This window comes from Semicossyphus pulcher, unplaced genomic scaffold (assembly GCF_022749685.1).
Source record: "Semicossyphus pulcher isolate SPU_LCO1_2020_fin unplaced genomic scaffold, fSemPul1.0.p SCAF_48, whole genome shotgun sequence".
Lineage (NCBI taxonomy): Eukaryota > Metazoa > Chordata > Actinopteri > Labriformes > Labridae > Semicossyphus > Semicossyphus pulcher.
In genome coordinates, this window is record NW_027211724.1 from 224,846 (window position 1) to 244,247 (window position 19,402).

A 19,402-nucleotide genomic window follows, 5' to 3' on the forward strand; every position below is an offset into this window, starting at 1 on the left:
TCGTACTACACTCCTCTGGAGGCCATGCTTCAATGTGACACCACGATAAACAAAGTGACGCATGGCTCATAATCCTGCAGCCTACTGTTCAGTGTAACACATATGATGACTACGGGTTTAACTGGACTTTACTCACTGAACATGTTCTGACAGGGTCAATCCCAACCAGCACGACCCGTCACAGAACATGCGGTCTTTGTCATGTAACGCTCTGAACATCCTGCAGGCTGTCCCTCCCGGCAGGTATTTATTATGTAAAAGGGATGAGTCGAGGAAATTTTCACTGTACAACAAGCTTACTACTTCATCCACTGCAACACTGGACATTTTTATTACATGGAGGCTAATGTTCAGGATAATCTCTTTGTCTCTTTGGATTCAGGGGAATTACTCGGTGAGCTGCGGCTCAGAGTACGGCTGCAAGTTTAGAGATGAGAACAAATATAGAGGAAAAACCCTTTCATGCAGAGCAGAGGAAATACTGGCTGTACGTTCACACAGATCTGAACTTCTATGGCACAGATTATGAACCAGATAAATGTCCTCCTGATTCTTCTGAAAATGCTTTCAGGAATAACTCATTAAAAACTTTGTGGCACGCACAGTTTCTTTAAAGAACAGAGTAACTGCTCTTACTTCCTGTGTTAAAGGTTCTTGTTGGTCGTGCTGGGAGATGATTTAACTTGAAAACTTGAAAATCAAATAAATAATAAAATAAGGTTTTTATTGTCCATGTTTGTGGTTCTCAGTCAGAGGACTTGAATCTGAATAATCCTGGAGCGCTGCATCTCTTTAATCTTTCATGTCTGAATTGCGTGACTCGTCTAACCTTTTCTTGTAGTGAATTTTGGATTTAGCTCTGCAGGTCATGAGAACAGGTTATAAAATAGCATCAACGTGCTAACATGGTCAGTTTGGCACATGTTCATGCTAACATCTGCTTATCAGCAGCTAACTCATCACACTGCTGTGACTGCTGGTTTTCTTCAGTTCTACAGGTATTTAGTCATAAACCAACGTGTTGAAGAAGTTAATGTTCTGGCCTGATGATGGCGCTGTTAACACAGTTATTAGAGTTCATCTTGAGGGGAACATGAATTCATGCCTGAGACATTTTACTGTCAGCTGAAACAGTGAAGCTGAAGGTCAGAGGCGTTCCAACATCTTGTTCTTTGAGCTCCTCTGGAGACCAAGTTTAACGCAGAGACAGAAAATGAAACGAGACAAGCAGCAGATTTTCTCCTTCACATTCGTCTGTTAGTGATTTCTCCTCGTTTACGCCGTGCGTCTCTCATCCAGCCCGTCAGACCAGCACAGATTTTCCTGCAAACACTTTAAAGATGGATTTTAATTTCAGACTGTACATATTATGTCACAGGGCAGCGACTGTAAAACAGGACTTTGATCTTATGTCAGACATGAAATGCAGAAAAATCAGCAGGAAGAACCTTGTCCTGGATTATAATCTAAGCCCATAGTAATCTTTTTTGTATTAATATGCTCAATGGAAGTCTGGAATATAATTTGCCATTTGTAATGGATAATATCAGAGGACAGATTTGTGGAGGGGGAGGAGCGACGAGTTAGACGAGCAGCAGAGAGGGAAAGAGTTCAAAGGAAGCGTTGGTGGACGGTCGAGGGTTTCTCTGGTTTCTGTGGAACAGAATTAATCTTTTTATAGAGGTGGTCACTCTTCATCAGAGCAGCAGAGGGACGTGCAGAAATTCTGCTTCAGGAGCACAACCAACAAGATTATGAAGATTTGATATTTGTGCTGGAAACACGGCAGCTACATATCGAAATCCAGGATTAGTTGCCTTTTCATTTCATTTCGTCGGGCTGGGCCTCGACCATGAGGCTAGAGCGCGGCCGGCGGGCGTCTCTGGCACTCACCCTCAATCTGGTGGCGTTTGCTTTTGCCTTGTCAGCGGTGACCACCAGCTACTGGTGCGAGGGGACCAGGAAGGTGCCCAAACCGTTCTGCACGGGCCCGCCGGTGAAGGTGAAGCAGTGGTTCTGCATCCGCTTCAACAGCTCCAACATCAACGACAGCCGGCTGGTGCAGTACATCTTTGAGACCGGGGAGGAGAAGTTCCTCATGAGGAAGTTTCACACAGGGATCTTCTTCTCCTGCGAGCAGGCCGCCGACATGAACGGTAAGAACCACCAGCTTTATTCAGAAGAAGGAGAATGCAGAATAAGAATCCCTCTAACTCATTCTGTGGTTTTTAGCATCGCTAATGCTCGTCAGGACCAGATTAAAAACATTTCTCTTCACATGCAAGGTCTCCTGTTTGGTCTCTAAGCTTCTGGCAATAAGAATAAAACGTGTATATAGTAAAGTATGGATTTGCGTGAAGCACACAAGTTGTTTAATCTATTGACTTCCACTAATATGAGCAGCGTACGAAACATTAACATCAAAAATACAGAAAAACATAAAACAGAAGTTGTAAAATTTGGAGAAAATAGTGTCATCTCAGCGAGTGAACCTTTTAAGAGTCACAATGAAGACGGTTGCTTGGAGACAAAGATGTTTCATGTTATTTATAGATAAAGCTGATCAATTGTTTTAATATTTCCTGACTGATATTCAGCCAACAAACACTTAAAGACACTTTTGGTGTCTGTATAGTAAACCTGCAGTCGCTCCATCAACATCTAATTTTTACTGTAATCATTCACTTCCATCAATTCTACAGTCGATAAAAGAACACAGTTATCAGACCTGAAGTGGTTCATTAAACAAGCGTCATTAATACTGTGAGCGTCATGTAAGTATCATGAACAGGAAGTCATTGACTAAAAATTATGGTGAGAATGTAAAAACTTTAAGTTGGTTCAGTAAACTTAAATTAACTGTCACATAAGACTCATCATAATGTTAAACATGTCAGCTGTTCCCAGTGAACCTAATGAGCATGTCTTTGGACTGTGGGAGGAAGCCGGAGCACCCGGAGGGAACCCACGCATGCACGTGGAGAACACGCAGACTCCACACAGGAAGGCCCACTACGTCTGAACCGGGATTCAAACCAGGAGCCTTCTAGCTGTACCGCTCTAACGAGGATCAGAATCTCACCCGTTAGAAGGAAATAACAGAGCTGCAGACTACGTGTATATAAACTTATGATATATATTTTAATGTGTCTGTTTTCTGATCTCAGGCTTCGACTGCCGAGACTTCTCAGAGATCGCACCGGAACATGAACGAGGTCGGTAACATATATGTAAAATATATATAAAGTCTGACATTTTAAAACAGTTTGGAGAGAGAACATCAGTTTACTAATTCCTGAATGCCCTGTTTCCCATGTTTCCCCTGTTTCCCATGTTCCCTGTGTTTCCCATGTTCCCTGTGTTTCCCATGTTTCCCATGTTTCCCATGTTCCCTGTGTTTCCCATGTTTCCTGTGTTTCCAATGTTTCCCATGTTCCCTGTGTTTCCCATGTTTCCCATGTTTCCCATGTTCCCTGTGTTTCCCATGTTTCCCATGTTCCCTGTGTTTCCCATGTTTCCCATGATCCCTGTGTTTCCCATGTTTCGCATGATCCCTGTGTTTCCCATGTTTCCAATGTTTCCCATGTTCCCTGTGTTTCCCATGTTTCCCATGATCCCTGTGTTTCCCATGTTCCCTGTGTTTCCCATGTTCCCTGTGTTTCCCATGTTTCCCATGTTCCCTGTGTTTCCCATGTTTCCCATGTTTCCCATGTTCCCTGTGTTTCCCATGTTTCCCATGTTCCCTGTGTTTCCCATGTTTCCCATGATCCCTGTGTTTCCCATGTTTCCCATGTTTCCCATGATCCCTGTGTTTCCCATGTTTCCCATGTTTCCCATGTTCCCTGTGTTTCCCATGTTTCCCATGTTTCCAATGTTTCCCATGTTCCCTGTGTTTCCCATGTTTCCCATGTTCCCTGTGTTTCCCATGTTCCCTGTGTTTCCCATGTGTCCCATGTTTCCAATGTTTCCCATGTTCCCTGTGTTTCCCATGTTTCCCATGTTCCCTGTGTTTCCCATGATCCCTGTGTTTCCCATGTTTCCCATGTTTCCCATGTTCCCTGTGTTTCCCATGTTTCCCATGATCCCTGTGTTTCCCATGTTCCCTGTGTTTCCCATGTTCCCTGTGTTTCCCATGTTTCCCATGTTCCCTGTGTTTCCCATGTTTCCCATGATCCCTGTGTTTCCCATGTTCCCTGTGTTTCCCATGATCCCTGTGTTTCCCATGTTCCCTGTGTTTCCCATGTTTCCCATGTTCCCTGTGTTTCCCATGTTTCCCATGTTCCCTGTGTTTCAGGCGTGCTGTGGCTGTGTATCGTGGCGGAGAGTCTGTACCTCACCCTGCTGTTTACAGGCGGGGCTTTGATGATGCTCGAACAGTGTCCCTGTTTTAGCATCATGAACAAACTGAAGCTCAGTGCCTTCGCCGCCCTGTGCACCGCCCTCTCAGGTAACAACCACCTCACTTGATTTTATGTTACACAAGCTGACAGCAGGAGGAAGCTGTTCGAACTGACAGCAGTTACACAACCATTGTTCTGTTGCTGTTCTGGAGTAGAAATATTCTCATGTTTAACCTCAGCAGGTCAAGAGAGACAGACAGACAGCGAGAGAGAGAGGGACAGACAGCTGCAGCTCCTCTGCTCCTCTGAGTTAAAGCTCAATCACAATGAAGAATCTTCTCCATTAGCTCATGAACAGAGGATTGCGTGGCTTTTGCCTCATTCTCAAAGCACACGCAGAGGGTTAAGTGCACCCCAAGCAGCGCCTCTGTGCTCGGGAGCCGTTTGCAGTGAGCAAAATTTGGCCCCTCTCTATGCAAATGAGCCTTGTCGCAAAAAGCACCTCATTCACAAACAGTAGTGGTAACAGCACCGCGCAGTTACAGTGAAAACATAGCGCCTGCAGAGAGTGAGTTAGGGTTAGGGTTAGTGGGTGGTAACTGCGGTGCAGTATTATAAGGGCTGTCACGCTCTGAGTTTACAATGATCCTGACGACAATTCACCTTTTGTGTGATCAAAAAATGTGTTTGTCTGTAAAAACGATCTGTTAATAATATTTTGTCATTATTATTATAATCAGGAGATCAATCAGTCCGGGGCTGTGCGAGGCTCAACCCCGGCACACGGGCACACTTTGTCCACATGTGTGGAGACGGTCTGAAACCGTTACACAGGATGGGGATTATTATCTGGACGAGCTGCTGCTGCGCGTTTGTTTAAAAACATGAAGCTGCATTACAGACAATTAAACTAGTAAACACCTGTAATAAACTGTGAAACAGCTGTCCCCTACTCTCCCTGTTCATCATCTCCCTGCTCATCAGTTGACCACACAGCAGAGAGTGGAGCTGCAGACAGCTGCTCTCCACAATCAGACAAGCAAGAGCAAACTGCACGGAGCTGCGACACTTTATGGGCGTGTTCTCGCTTGAATATCATCAGTGCAATTTGCTTTGTAAATCAGACCTTGAGACGCAGCAGATAGCGGGGCAAATAATATGCATTTTATGGTGCTATCAGCGGCCGCACTCCATTGTTAGTGAATTTCCACCTTAATGTGCAAAATGCAAACTTACACAACACAACACAAGCCTGATATAAGTACAGTCCATTTACCATTTCCAACCTGAACTCACAGAAAGTCATGATGTGACCTCATCCTTTGGAAGCAGATTTCACCAGGAAGGACCACACCACAACAATATGCATTTGAATATCTAATGTCAGTTCTGGAATTATATATGTTGAGACAGATTTCTGTATGTTGAGGGGAGGGGTGAAGGTGATGGGGATGCCTTCTGTGAGGCCGGTCTGGGAGGATATGCTGACGGCCGGGCAGAGGGAGACTCAGAGTGGGGGTTCCATCTCAGGCGTGATCTACCTGAGCTGATTTCGACCCCCAAAAAGAGTGAGATTTAAACAGAGCTGAGTTGAGTGTGGGCTTGACACAGATTATTGAGATTGTTATGGATGTAGGAGTGTTATCCCTAAGATGGTTCGGTCTGAAATGACTAGTCTGGCTGCTGTGGTTGCTGCGCCAATGCAGAATGAATGGGTTTAATAGTGTTCTGAGGTTATGCCTGAAATGTGAAGGACTTTGTGAAGATGTTTCTGGAGCCAGAAACAAGTGGCCACAGTGAGGAGGAGTGGGTGAATGCCTGAGCAGCATATCTGGAGCTGATGTATTTTGTCAGAGGCTCGTATGAGCTGAGATAGGAGTCAAGGCGGAAGATGTTAATGGAGACAGAAACTCCAAGTTGATCTGTTTTCTGATCTGCAGATCTGATTCTGGGGCCAAGTGTTTATATTTTTGGAAAATAGAAATGAGACAGCGCGTCAGCGATGGTGTTGTGGTGACCGGGACTGTGGGCTGCCCCGAGGATGAACTGGTGTTGTGCTGGGATTAAAGTGAGTCTGTGCAGAAACTGCATGATGTTTGGAGAATGAGATCGATCTCTACGATCTCTACGCTGAGTAATCAGAGTGTATGAGCAGTGATTTTTTGGAGCATTCGCACCCCAAAGTAATTCTGCGATAATGATGGGGTAGAGCTCATTAAGGGCAGATGAAGGAGAGCGGGACTCTGAGTCCAGAGATTTTATCTCTTGAGGGCCAAGCAGAAGCCAACCTTTTTCCTCTGTAGTTGCGCCCGAAAATAATCTTGTGCTAGTCAGTCTACAGGTGTGGTCTGATTGTGTTGGCAGGTGCTCCTGGCATGGGCAACTCTGAAGAAGGAGAAGACATGCAGGAGGCGGTAGTTGGAAAGGGTGCAGTTGAAATTATTGCACACCATCCTGCCTGCTTGGCCTTCCTCTTTTGTCAACTCCCTTGGGCGTGGGGAAATGTGTCTACGGGTCTGGGGATAATCGGAGGTGGAGGTGCTGTGGGTGACAAACAGTTAAAGACTGGGGTGTTGTGTGAAGGAGATGGACGTGGAGGAGCAATGACTGTGCATGCTGAGGCAGGGTGGGAAGGAGCTCCACATAACTTGCAGGAGAGAGAGGTGCGAGCTGCAAAGATGTGGCAATACAGTTCGGAGTCAAGGGCACCCCAGTATGTTCACTGGTTGAATTGTTGTATGCGGCCGGCAGCCTGGTTAGTAAAGTGAACGTGTTAACTATTAAAACCTGTTCCTCCAAAACGTAAGGCCATGTCGAGTAGGATGGATAGATAATTATCTAACTCGGCCCTGCATGTGGGAAAGGCTGAACAGATGATGTCACGTTAAAGTGAGAATGCTAGAGCGAACTCTGCTGGAGTTAAGTCCTTTGATCTTGAAGGAAGTGGTTGACGGAGCTGAACTAAACCGAAATTGGTCTGCACTCCTCTGGGCTGGCTAGTGTCAGTAATGGATGGCTGGAGTAGTTGGGCTAAATCTACCAGAGAGAATGTGTTTGTGTAATGCTGAGGAGGCAGGACAGGGGTGATAGATGGATGAAGCTGGCTGAATAGGTGGTGCTGCTGTGGCGAGAGTGTAATTATTTGCACATTGAGAAAAAACATTTTTGTGTTTTGGGGAAGGGAGGGGGGATGACAGGATAGCGTAAATCGGTCGATTAATTATTTAATAATTAATTAAACTCGTCATAGAATGCCTGCACTCTATATTGACGAGAAGTTAACTTTAAAGTTAATTAAAAGACTTAACCTATCCTAGGTATTTAACGGGGCACCACCCAATTTTGAGAAAACAGGGAAAACATATAATTAGTTACCTAATTGTTTAATTCAGTCTCATAATCTGAAGGTTGCTACAGTTTAGAGTTGAGTTCGTTTCGCGGTGTACAGAGGCTTAGTACTTCACACACACAAAGACACTTGAATCAGTACTTTATAAATTGAGAATTTATTGACTAATACTACTAAACATACATGAGATAACTAAATATGGTGATGAACGTGAAATGATTATAACAGGATGAATATGATGAAAGATGGATTGAAACCTGTTCAAAGGAGTGAAGTGTAGCAGCTGAGATATTAGGAGGTATATCGCCCAAAACCTTATGCTAACCTTCCTAACAAATCTGTGACTAAAGCATCAACCCCAATATACAGTAAAACCAAAGTTTAGACCTACTCGGAGGGTGAGGAGGGTCAACCGCGTTGCTGATGAGGCGTGTGGAGAGCGTCAGGTTGGAGTGGTTCGGAGCTTCTGATGCCGGGGCTTGTACCCGGGTTCCCTCGGAGCGGCGCCGCACGGCCGGTTCGTTCTCTCTAGATGATGACGTGCTGGTCAGTCCCGCGTTGCGGCCTGAGCCGGATGGAGGCTGAATGCGTCTTCTGGGTTCGGGACTGAGATTCTGTCCGAGCACCGGGGCTTGAGCACCGGGAGAACTAGAGTCTGTATTTTGAGCAGTCAGATCTAATGCTGGAGCAATATGGACACGCGAGGTCTTCAGCACGGCAGAGTGCACGCAGGTTCTGGGCCTACTCGCGGGCAAAACTTAAAAAGGGGAAAGGGAAGAAGTTACGGAGGAAGGGGGAGGCGCTCGTCAGCAGCCGGGACGCAGGGTGTAGCACAAGGAGGGAAGAAACAAGAGAGCGAGAGAAGTTGTCACCTCTCATTTAAATGGTCTCCCCTCCCCGGGGGGGCGTCCGGGCAATGGCGCGAGTTTGACCAATCCTCATATCCGAGACTTTCTCTACTTATTAAACTACTTATTTTTACCCCAAAGTAGTTATCCTTATCCATCTAACCTCCCCACATGTAATACCTCTGGATTCTCAGCTGCACATAGACTCCAAACACCACAGGATGAAAATACACAGAATGAGGTTACATGGCAGAGGATAACAGTACAAGTTAATGACGAATGCCCAGATCAACACATAGCCACCTTCCACAGTCTTTATGCATTTTCGTGTGGATGTGACACCTGGATCTATATAGATATATATATACATATATACTTGTAGGGCATATATGTATTCACAGACACACAACTTTGCTAAATTCATTAACAGATGTCCTGACTGAATCAACATCCCTTTGTCTCAGTCTCACCCTCCCTTCCCCTGCCTGTCTGCAGGTCCGGCAGAGAGAGGGGTGTTAGGGGGGGGGAAACAAATGGATGCTCCAAAACTCTTTCTTCTCCCCTGGGCTCTGGGGTGTGAATCGTGGCTGTTGATCCACCGTCCCTGGATCAAAGCCTGTGGTTCCTTATTTCCCCACAGCTAATCAACTAAGACAAACATTAACCGACTGTAATCCCATGGTTTATCAGGTGATGTCCTTCATCTGGTGTCTGTGGAATGTTGGTCCTGCAGACGAAGAGTTATAAAGTTTCCCCTGTGGACACAATCTTTAACTTATTGGTCCCCAGAACAGAGCTAATGGCTTAGCTCTCTTCCTGCTTGGGTCACAGGACCAGGTCAGGCCTGGATCAGGCCTATCCTGATACCACGCTACAACAGGATAGATCAGCTGGAAATGAAGGAGGGAATTGAGTATAGCCAACTTGAGTATGTGTGTTGTGGGGGCTGTGGGGGCTGTGTTGGCTATGAGGGAAGTAGGGGGAGCAGAAGCCATGTAGCTTTGAGTGGCTGAAGGAAGAGAAGAAGAAGGGATGATGGGATGAAAGGCTGTATGTGCCTGCAAACATAGGGATATAAAGAAAGCTGTGATAGCTTGAGATACGACCTGTCCCCCACCAGGGGAGCTGATGATGTAGGTAGTGGATGTGGGAGCAGCTGAGGTCCCGTGACATTGTGCGCGGCGTCACTGGCATTGATTGGCTCTGGTGGGAAACAGGGAGCACAGGATGCTCAGTTGCTGTTGTGTTTATGGTGGATGAGTAGCGGTTGAATAATCTAGCGTTGTCGCTGCAGTGGAATGGGATGCCTTTTCCTTTCAGGATTCGGAGGAGGTGAGCTACGGTCCACTTTCTGATGTCGGATTCAGTTTGTGGATGTAGAGTCTGCCGAAGCGAAGAGGAAGGCGCACCGCTCAGGTGATAGCCAAGTTACGTAAAGTTATTTTTAGTTATGTAATGTTATTTTAAGTTACTTTGAGTTACTTTTTGTTACATAAAGTCAAGTAAAGTTGCTTTTAGTTACGTAGAGTTATCTTAACTTATGTTGAGTTATGTAGAGTTACATAGAGTAATGTCAAATTATGTAAAGTTACCTTAAGTTACATAAAGTTACCTTAAGTTAAGGAAAGTAGTGTTAACTTACGTAAAGTTACTTTTAGTTATGTTAAGTAATTTTAATTTACATTGAGTTACTTTTTGTTACATAAAGTTAAGTAAAGTTACTTTTAGTTAGGGGGAGGAGAGGAGCAGGAGGTGGAGGAGGAGAGGAGAAGAGGAGGAGGAGGAGAGGGGCAGGAGGAGGGAGGAGAGAGGGGAGGAGCAGGAGGAGGAGGAGGAGAGGAGCAGGAGGAGGAGGAGAGGAGAACAAGGAGGAGAGGGGAGGAGAGAGGGGAGGAGCAGGAGGAGGAGGAGGAGAGGAGCAGGAGGAGGAGGAGAGGAGAACAAGGAGGAGAGGGGAGGAGAGAGGGGAGGAGCAGGAGGAGGAGGAGGAGAGGAGAACAAGGAGGAGAGGGGAGGAGGAGGAGGAGGAGGAGAAGAAGGGAGGAGAAGAGGAGGAGAAGGGAGGAGAGGAGGAGGAGGAGGAGAAGGGAGGAGAGGAGAGGAGAGGAGAGGAGAGGAGAAGAGGAGGAGAGGATGAGGAGGAGAAGAAGAAGGGAGGAGAGGAGAAGGGGAGGAGGAGGAGAGGAGCAGGATGAGGAGGAGGAGAGGAGTAGAGGAGCAGGATGAGGAGGAGGAGAAGGGAGGAGAGGAGGAGAGGAGCCGGACGAGGAGGAGGAGAGGAAGAGAGGAGCAGGATGAGGAGAGGAGCAGGATGAGGAGGAGGAGAAGGGAGGAGAGGAGCACAAGGAGAAGGGAGGAGGAGGAGCAGGATGAGGATGAGGAGAGGAGCAGGATGAGGAGGAGAAGGGAGGAGAGTAGCAGGATGAGGAGGAGGAGAAGGGAGGAGAGGAGGAGAGGAGCAGGATGAGGAGGAGGAGAGGAGGAGAGGAGCAGGATGAGGATGAGGGGAGGAGGAGAGGAGCAGGATGAGGAGGAGGAGAGGAGTAGAGGAGCAGGATGAGGAGGAGGAGAAGGGAGGAGAGGAGGAGAGGAGCAGGATGAGGAGGAGAGGAGCAGGAGGGCAGCAGGTCAGGCTAACACTCAGCAGCTAACTGTGCTGCTTCTCTCGTTGGAGGATTTTCTGTCGTTAATCCGATTGGAGCTCATGCAGAGGTTTTGGCTGTGCCAAGACCTGCCCAGAGGAGCTCCCCCCTGACTCCCCTCCCACCTCCCCCTCCTCCTGACTCCCCTCCCCCTCCCTTCCACCTCCCCCTCCTCCGTGTTAATCCAGAGAAAAGCAGTGCTGGAGGCAGACTGCTGCCTGACAGAGAGTTTAACTGGACCACAGTCTGAACGTCACACAGAGCACCAGTCTCTCTCTCTCTCTTTCTCTCCCTCTCTCTCTCTCATTAGATGTGTGTTCTCTCTCTCTCATTCCACCACCGGGGGGCGACAGAGGAGAAGAGTCTAGTTAGAGACTTAGGGCCCTGTTGTGATGGGAGCACCAGGCACCTTTCATTGGCAGAGCGTAGTGGGCGGGACGGAGTGTACACCTGGATGAGGGCGTTCAGGTAGGCAGGAGACGTTTCTGTTGCTGTTTGGTAAGCGAGCGACAGGGTTTGAATTTGATGTTAGCGGTGACTGGGAGCCAGTGGAGGGATACGAACTGTGGAGGGATACGAAGAGTGGAGGGATATGAACAGTGGAGGGATACGAACCGTGGAGGGATATGAACAGTGGAGGGATACGAAGAGTGGAGGGATACGAACCGTGGAGGGATATGAGCAGTGCAGTGACGTGCTGTTTTGGGTTGATTAAGTCGTGCTGCTGCGTTCTGGATCATCTGCAGAGGTTTGAATGTGCGTGCAGGAAGGTCTGCCAGGAGGGAGCTGCAGTAATCAATGTGTGATATCAGGAGAGCCTGTACCAGCAGGTGTGTTGCATGCTCTGAAAGGTAGGGTCTGATCTTCCTCATGCTGTACAGGGCAAATCGACATGACCGAGCAATCGAGGCCGCATGAACCTAAAGGTTAGCTGGTTGTCATCATGACGCCCAGGTCCCGGGCAGACTCAGTGGGTATGAATTCAGTTTGTCCGAGCTGGATGTTGATCTGTGGTTGCATAGAGGGACTGGCTGGGATGACGAGGAGCTCAGTCTTGGATAGGTTGAGCTGAAGGTGGCGTTCTTTCATCCATTTAGAGATATCGGCAAGGCAGGACGAGATACGTGCCGAGGCTGTAGTGTCGTCTGGTGGGAATGACAGGAAGAGCTGGGTACCGTCCGTATAGCAATGGTATGAGAAACCATGGGAGCGGATGATTGCACCAGGTGAGGTGGTATATATTGAGAAGAGAAGGGGGCCGAGCACTGACCCTTGAGGCACCTCTGTGGATAAGCTGTGGGGTTTGGACACTTCTCCTTTCCAAGATACTCTAACAGATCTCCCTGAGAGGTCGGACATGAACCAGAGGAGGGCAGATCCTGAGATACCAAGCTCAGAGAGAGTAGAGAGGAGGGTGGTTCACTGTGTCAAAGGCGGCTGACAGATGCAGCAATGGAGCTGAGGACTGTCCAGCAGCTTTAGCTAGATGCGGTGATTCTGTTCCTGACAGGTAAGTGTTACTGTTTCATGGTGGATTCATGTTGGTCTCTGTAGCTAACACAGAGTATGCTCTACACCTGCTCTGTTTGTCCTCAGATAACTATGGTTATGATATAAATAAAGATTGATTGATTGATTGATTGATTAAAGTTACAGAGAAGAGGCTCTAAACTGAGAGAAGAAATACATATCACCTTTGATACAACATGTCGAATTTAATGTGGGCAGGAGATAGAGAGAGAGAGCACCCTGGACAGCTCCTTGCTGCTCACAGCTGCAGGATCAGCACCAAGGACAGCTCCTCAGTCCTGATCACTATGATTCTTTAATAATGCTGAATGATAATCACCGTCATTGTTCTGTTTTTAGGAAAGTCAGTTTATTGAAAGAGAAACATTTAAACTCTACAAGCGTTTATTAAAGTGTGTCTCATGTAAGATATGAAATATAAACTATATTAACCTTCCTGTGTTATGTTATATTTTCAAGTATATTTAATGAAGGTTTCACTCTCTGGTCTGATGCTCTCAGGTCTTTGTGGGATGGTCGCCCACATGATGTTCACCACCATCTTCCAGCTGGCTGTGGCGATGGGACCAGAGGACTGGAGGCCGAAGACCTGGGACTACAGCTGGTCTTATGTGTGAGCACGCTTTCCATGTGCTGAGAAACAGGCTGCTTAAAGTACAACTGAAAGTAGAGTTATAACAAATCAGTTAATATATATAGACTAATTCCAGAAGGTGGAGGGAATTTGGGTGGAAAAATGTAATGCGGTTCTTTGTAACACCCCAAATAAAAAATAAACAATAAGGTACACAGAGGGTTCCCCCCGCTACATAATGTTTCTATGTTATTGTCTTGTTCTGTTTAAATTGAAAAAAAATGTTTTTGCATATATATATACTGTATATATATATATATTACAGCTTCCCTCATATTAGTGTGACAAACTAGCAGATGGCCTCCATATTTAAATTGGACATTATTTCTAGCAGTAGTTTGGTTTGAAACAATCTTTCTCTGACTGGCACTTAAGGTTTGGAGAATTCATCTGTGTGACATCAGTCTGACTTTGTTTAAACTCTTTCAGCCTGGCGTGGGGCTCCTTCGGCACCTGTATGGGATCTGCAGTGACGGCGCTCAACAGGTACACAAAGACCATCATCGAGTTTAAATACAAGCGGCGGAACATCGAGAAGAGTCTGATGATCAAGCAGAAGATGCTGGAGCTCGACCTGCCCGAGCAAATGTGGGACATGTACCGGACCGCGGACGCCGAGGCCCCACTTGACCCTCCCCTCAATGGACTCAAACCTTCCACCGGGACGACATACGAGGTGGAGACAGAGGAGGGAGCAGAGCCTCAAGGAGAGGCGTACTGCTGAACATGGGGCCTCTGTTTGTGTCCTCATGACCCACTGAGCCATCTCAGGATGATCCATGCTGCAGGATCGACTCTTTTCATGGATTTATCTTTAAAACAAGACAAAACGTGAGCAGATTGTTTCCCTGGAAATAATGCAACATGGTTTGATACAACAAACAGATCATTAAATCTGATAGAGCAGAGGACCGAGAGAGCTGAAACAATGACGTCTTCACTTTAATCTAACAAGAGCTGTAGGACGAGCTTCATTATGAGCTGCAGGACGAGCTTCATTATGAGCTGCAGGATGAGTTGCAGGACGAGCTGCAGGATGAGCTGCAGGACGAGCTTCATTACAAGCTGCAGGATGAGTTGCAGGACGAGCTGCAGGATGAGCTGCAGGCCGAGCTGCAGGATGAGCTGCAGGATGAGCTTCATTATGAGCTGCAGGACGAGCTGCAGGATGAGCTGCAGGACGAGCTGCAGGATGAGCTTCATTATGAGCTGCAGGACGAGCTGCAGGATGAGCTGCAGGACGAGCTGCAGGATGAGCTTCATTATGAGCTGCAGGACGAGCTGCAGGACGAGCTTTATTACGAGCTGCAGGATGAGCTACAGGACGAGCTGCAGGACGAGCTTCATTATGAGCTGCAGGACGAGCTGCAGGATGAGCTGCAGGACGAGCTTCATTATGAGCTGCAGGACGAGCTGCAGGACGAGCTTCATTACGAGCTTCATTACGAGCTTCATTACGAGCTGCAGGATGAGCTGCAGGACGAGCTGCAGGACGAGCTTCATTACGAGCTGCAGGACAAGCTTCATTACGAGCTGCAGGACGAGCTTCATTACGAGCTGCAGGACAAGCTTCATTACGAGCTGCAGGACGAGCTGCAGGACGAGCTTCATTACGAGCTTCATTATGAGCTGCAGGATGAGCTGCAGGACGAGCTGCAGGATGAGCTGCAGGACGAGCTGCAGGACGAGCTGTAGGACGAGCTGTAGGACGAGCTGTAGAATGAGCTGTAGGACAAGCTGCAGGATGAGCTTCATTACGAGCTGCAGGACAAGCTTCATTACGAGCTGCAGGACGAGCTGCAGGACGAGCTGCAGGACGAGCTGTAGAATGAGCTGTAGGACAAGCTGCAGGACGAGCTTCATTACGAGCTGCAGGACAAGCTTTATTACGAGCTGCAGGACGAGCTTCATTACGAGCTTCATTACGAGCTGCAGGACGAGCTGTAGGATGAGCTTCATTACGAGCTGCAGGACGAGCTGCAGGACGAGCTGCAGGATGAGCTGTAGGACGAGCTGCAGGATGAGCTGCAGGACGAGCTGCAGGACGAGTTGCAGGACGAGCTGTAGAATGAGCTGCAGGACGAGCTGCAGGACGAGCTTCATTACGAGCTGCAGGACGAGCTGCAGGACGAGCTGCAGGATGAGCTGCAGGACGAGCTGCAGGACGAGCTGCAGGACGAGCTGTAGAATGAGCTGTAGGACGAGCTGCAGGACGAGCTTCATTACGAGCTGCAGGACAAGCTTCATTACGAGCTGCAGGACGAGCTTCATTACGCGCTTCATTACGAGCTGCAGGACGAGCTGTAGGACGAGCTTCATTACGAGCTGCAGGACAAGCTGCAGGACGAGCTGCAGGATGAGCTGTAGGACGAGCTGCAGGATGAGCTGTAGGACGAGATGTAGGACGAGCTGTAGAATGAGCTTCATTACGAGCAATAGGATGAGCTTCATCATGAGCTTCATCATGAGGACGAGCTTCATTACGAGCTGTAGGACAAGCTGCAGGACGAGTTGTAGGATGAGCTTCATTACGAGCTGCAGGACGGGTTGCAGGATGAGCTGTAAGATGAGCTGTAGGACGAGTTGCAGGATGAGCTGTAGGATGAGCTGCAGGATGAGCTTCATAACAAGCTGTAGGACGAGTTGCAGGACGAGCTGTAGGATGAGCTGCAGGACGAGCTGTAGGATGAGTTGAAGGACGAGCTGTAGGATGAGCTTCATAACAAGCTGTAGGATGAGTTGTTGTAGGAAGTTTTATTCAGGAGATCTTTTGCTAAATTTAGCCAAAGGCTACATCTTTGTTTTCTGTCTCAGCTGGACGACAGGAGGACAAAGTTTAGGACAGAAAGGATCTGAGTGAGAACATGACTGTAATACATTTCATGGATGGCAAACTGAAGCTGACACACAACAACAACAGACAAAACATGAGCACAAACAAGCACGTGATGAAGCTGTGGTCAGCAGGTAATTAGTTATTATCTGGAGCATCTCTCACTGCTCATCATCATGTTCACCTTCATCACACGAGGAGAGATTACTGCTGAACAAAAAGCACTTCCTGTGTGTGTGTGTGTGTGTGTGTGTGTGTGTGTGTGTGTATGTGTGTGTGTCTCTCACAGGAACAGATGGCAGATTTATCTGAGCTGTTTGTGTGTCAGTTCATCGTTCATGAGAAGATCAGCGGCCCCTCACTGTAAAGATCATCTCGGCTGGCAGATTTACAGAACGTGGACATGAAAGACGTCTGCTAGTCAGGAAGTCTTTTCACACTCTTAATGTTTCTTATGTTCATGTGTCTTTGAAATCACGCAGCTGTATGGTCATGTTGGGGCTCCTCTTGTGCAACATGTGGGTTCATTTAAATCTCTCACTGATTGTTAAAAGAACATTTGTCTACTTTAAATCAGGAATCTGCCTTTTGCTCTTTGATTTGTGTGCTCTGATGCTCTCTGACCGTTTCTTACGGATGATGAACATTTTCTGATCCGAGATATAAACACTGACAGAACAAGACTTTAATATGTGTGTCTGTGATTGAGACACATTGACATCTACTGGAACAGAAATATATCAGACACAGGCTGTGATCAGACAGACAGGATGTCTCTGTCTGTAGCTCGACACTGTCCTGTGACTGGATGCTCTGAAGATGTAAAAGAAAACAGTGTTTTTCATGGACAGTTTTGTTCCTCAAACAAATGATCAGAACTTTTATACCGAACATATTTGCAGGAATTGCATATTTGTTTTCATTTGTCCAGCAGAGGGCGCTCTGACTCCGCTCAGCTGTCTGCAGCTCATGTAGCAACACAGCTAAACAGACACTGAGCTGAGCTCCAACTCAGTGATAACAATGATAATAACAATAAAAAAAATAATAATAACAGCAATAATAAGAAGACGATACATTTATTGTTGTGTGTGCAGACATGATAAACATCCAAACATAATACTTTAATAATATCTTAATTAATAATTAATACAATTTCTCTGTAATTAAATAAAACTGATTAAAGAACAACTTAAATAAAAATAACAATTATTCATTATTTACTAGTTTCAGGTTGACAAAAGGTGAGTAACTTTACTTTTGTTTTCCTGACAGTCAATTATTACAATAATCAATCATGTCAGTCATACTGTGTTTGACTTTGACACATTTAATCAGGTGTTTCTGTCATATTTTCATAATCACGATGCTGCAGATCAAACAGCTCCACGTCCTTCAGCTCCCATCGGGTCCACGAGGAGGAGGTTTGAGGTAGAGTCCAGTTTAAACCATCACACGGTCACAGTCAGGTGAGCACTCGCTCCTTGTAACGCTGCACTGGATGCTCCTCGATAAACTTCTTTATGTACCAACAGGAGATGTGAGCTTTCAAGTTCTCTTCAACCACAAAGTCCATGGCAGCCTGTAAAAGAACATTACATTATAATAATAAAAATACCAATATAGAGGTTTAAACTGTTCCACCTGTCTTATGCCTCAAAACCCACCTGTGACAGCAGAGCAGCGACCCCTCGGCCCCTGAATGTCTCCGGTACGTATGTTGACATCAGATCCACTTCCTGTTCCCCGGTGAACCTGTAGAGCAGCACGGCGCAGTCCTCCCGGGCCCCTAAGGGAACACAGGGGCCTTAATAACAAGTTTAAAATAAGCTAATTAAACATGCTTACATTAAATATTCACTTCACTTCTTCAGGTAGTTATTTAATTAACTCATGTTTCAAAATTAGGGATGACTAACCACCTCTTTTGTTTAATTTGAGGGACACTGGTTGAAAATGAAATGCTGTGTGGGGCCAAAAAGGCCTTTTGAACCTTTGTTATAAAACAGTAGGAACAATAACGAACCCCTTTTAAAAAGACCCTTATTTAAATTGCCCACGCCTGATGGCACTGTGCTGCTGTAACCAGCAAACCAAAGAATGCCATAATGTGCTATTTTACTGAAAGTAGGTATGCCGAACTTCTAGGCTGTTAGAAACAAATCGTATGTAAAGAACAACTTATTCGTATCGTCATTGCAAAGTTTGCTCTTGGGGGAACCACAGATTATCACATACGGTTTTGCTGAGCATTCTCTCTTTACGAGAAATATCGACGCTGTCAAAATTTGAGAATAATCAATGAAACAGCGGTCAATTACATTCTAACATTTATTTGATCCGCGGCACAGATTCGTGTGTTCCGGTAGGCCGCGACCGGACCCCGGGCTCTTTTACAAGATGTACGCCGGCCCCGTAGCGTCAGACTCGGCTCTCTCTACTTACCAGTCCCGCTGCCCGGGGCGACGGTGAAGCACTGGTTGTGTCGGTCGTGGTCCACCGTTAAAGTCCGGCGGGAGCTGAGCGCACTGAGGGCGGATGGCCAGGACCTAAGTCGAAGAGTTAAAGGACTGAGTCTGGATAATATTTTCGACGTCATTTTACACGAAAAGTCACTAAACACTAAGTTGTTGTGTTTGTACAGACTGTCCGCTAGAGGGCGCCACATCCACACAGGACAATAATTCAATTCTCATTACCTTTAACCTCTGAAGTTCATAACAAACTGCTTTAAGATTAAAATGACTTTTACTGCATTAATTAATCAGCAATGATTTGATGATAGAAAAGTAATTTTGTTGTGTAGATCACCAGACAGAGTATTGAAGTCTAATGTTGGTCTGTCGTAGCTTTACAGTTACTTTGTTTCTGTATAACCTTGTAAAATGTTGTTGTATAGTGAACATGTACTGTCTGTGTTTGTCTGTGTTTTTTTAATTATTTTTACTTGTAACTGTTCTTTGTTTCCTGCCCAGGGACTACAGATGCAAATGAGCTTATAGCTAACTCTGGTACAGCTAAGAAGCTGTGCATTGTCCCTGTCAAATAAACAAATAAAATTAAAATAAATAACTCCTTTGGAAATGTGATAAAAGATCTGTATAAACTATTAACTGTGAACATCAGTGACATGAACAAACATACATTCTGTCTACAAGCAAAAACTCGATGCATCTTCTTTTGGCATGTGAGTTTCTGATAAACTGGTAAGAACACAGAGAAACTG

General features: G+C 46.3%; 2 protein-coding genes across 2 annotated transcripts; one reads left to right on the plus strand and one right to left on the minus strand.

Annotated features, from left to right (window-relative positions):
* Nucleotides 1-1,852: 1,852 nt before the first annotated feature.
* Nucleotides 1,853-15,038, plus strand: LOC138608266 (germ cell-specific gene 1-like protein). Its single transcript, XM_069680805.1, has 6 exons — nucleotides 1,853-2,156; nucleotides 3,168-3,215; nucleotides 4,295-4,447; nucleotides 13,211-13,322; nucleotides 13,773-14,019; nucleotides 14,307-15,038. Exons 1-6 carry the CDS (start codon nucleotides 1,853-1,855, stop codon nucleotides 15,036-15,038), a joined length of 1,596 nt encoding a protein of 531 aa, XP_069536906.1.
* A 2,231-nt stretch (nucleotides 15,039-17,269) lies between these two features.
* LOC138608293 (protein NATD1-like) lies at nucleotides 17,270-18,793 on the minus strand. Its single transcript, XM_069680848.1, has 3 exons — nucleotides 18,622-18,793; nucleotides 17,844-17,965; nucleotides 17,270-17,758 (listed from the first exon to the last, which is right to left on the minus strand). Exons 1-3 carry the CDS (start codon nucleotides 18,773-18,775, stop codon nucleotides 17,642-17,644), a joined length of 393 nt encoding a protein of 130 aa, XP_069536949.1. The 5' UTR covers nucleotides 18,776-18,793; the 3' UTR covers nucleotides 17,270-17,641.
* Nucleotides 18,794-19,402: the final 609 nt, after the last annotated feature.

Excerpts from the sequence above, each read along its gene's own strand:
- LOC138608266 (XM_069680805.1), top strand. The coding sequence starts at position 1,853 with ATGAGGCTAGAGCGCGGCCGGCGGGCGTCTCTGGCACTCACCCTCAAT. Across the intron at positions 2,157-3,167 it reads GCAGGCCGCCGACATGAACG|GCTTCGACTGCCGAGACTTC; the intron begins GTAAGAACCACC and ends TTCTGATCTCAG. Across the intron at positions 14,020-14,306 it reads CCACCGGGACGACATACGAG|GACGAGCTTCATTATGAGCT; the intron begins GTGGAGACAGAG and ends CAAGAGCTGTAG.
- LOC138608293 (XM_069680848.1), bottom strand. The coding sequence starts at position 18,775 with ATGACGTCGAAAATATTATCCAGACTCAGTCCTTTAACTCTTCGACTT. Across the intron at positions 17,966-18,621 it reads CGCCCCGGGCAGCGGGACTG|GGGCCCGGGAGGACTGCGCC; the intron begins GTAAGTAGAGAG and ends GTGTTCCCTTAG. Across the intron at positions 17,759-17,843 it reads TCGCTGCTCTGCTGTCACAG|GCTGCCATGGACTTTGTGGT; the intron begins GTGGGTTTTGAG and ends GTTCTTTTACAG.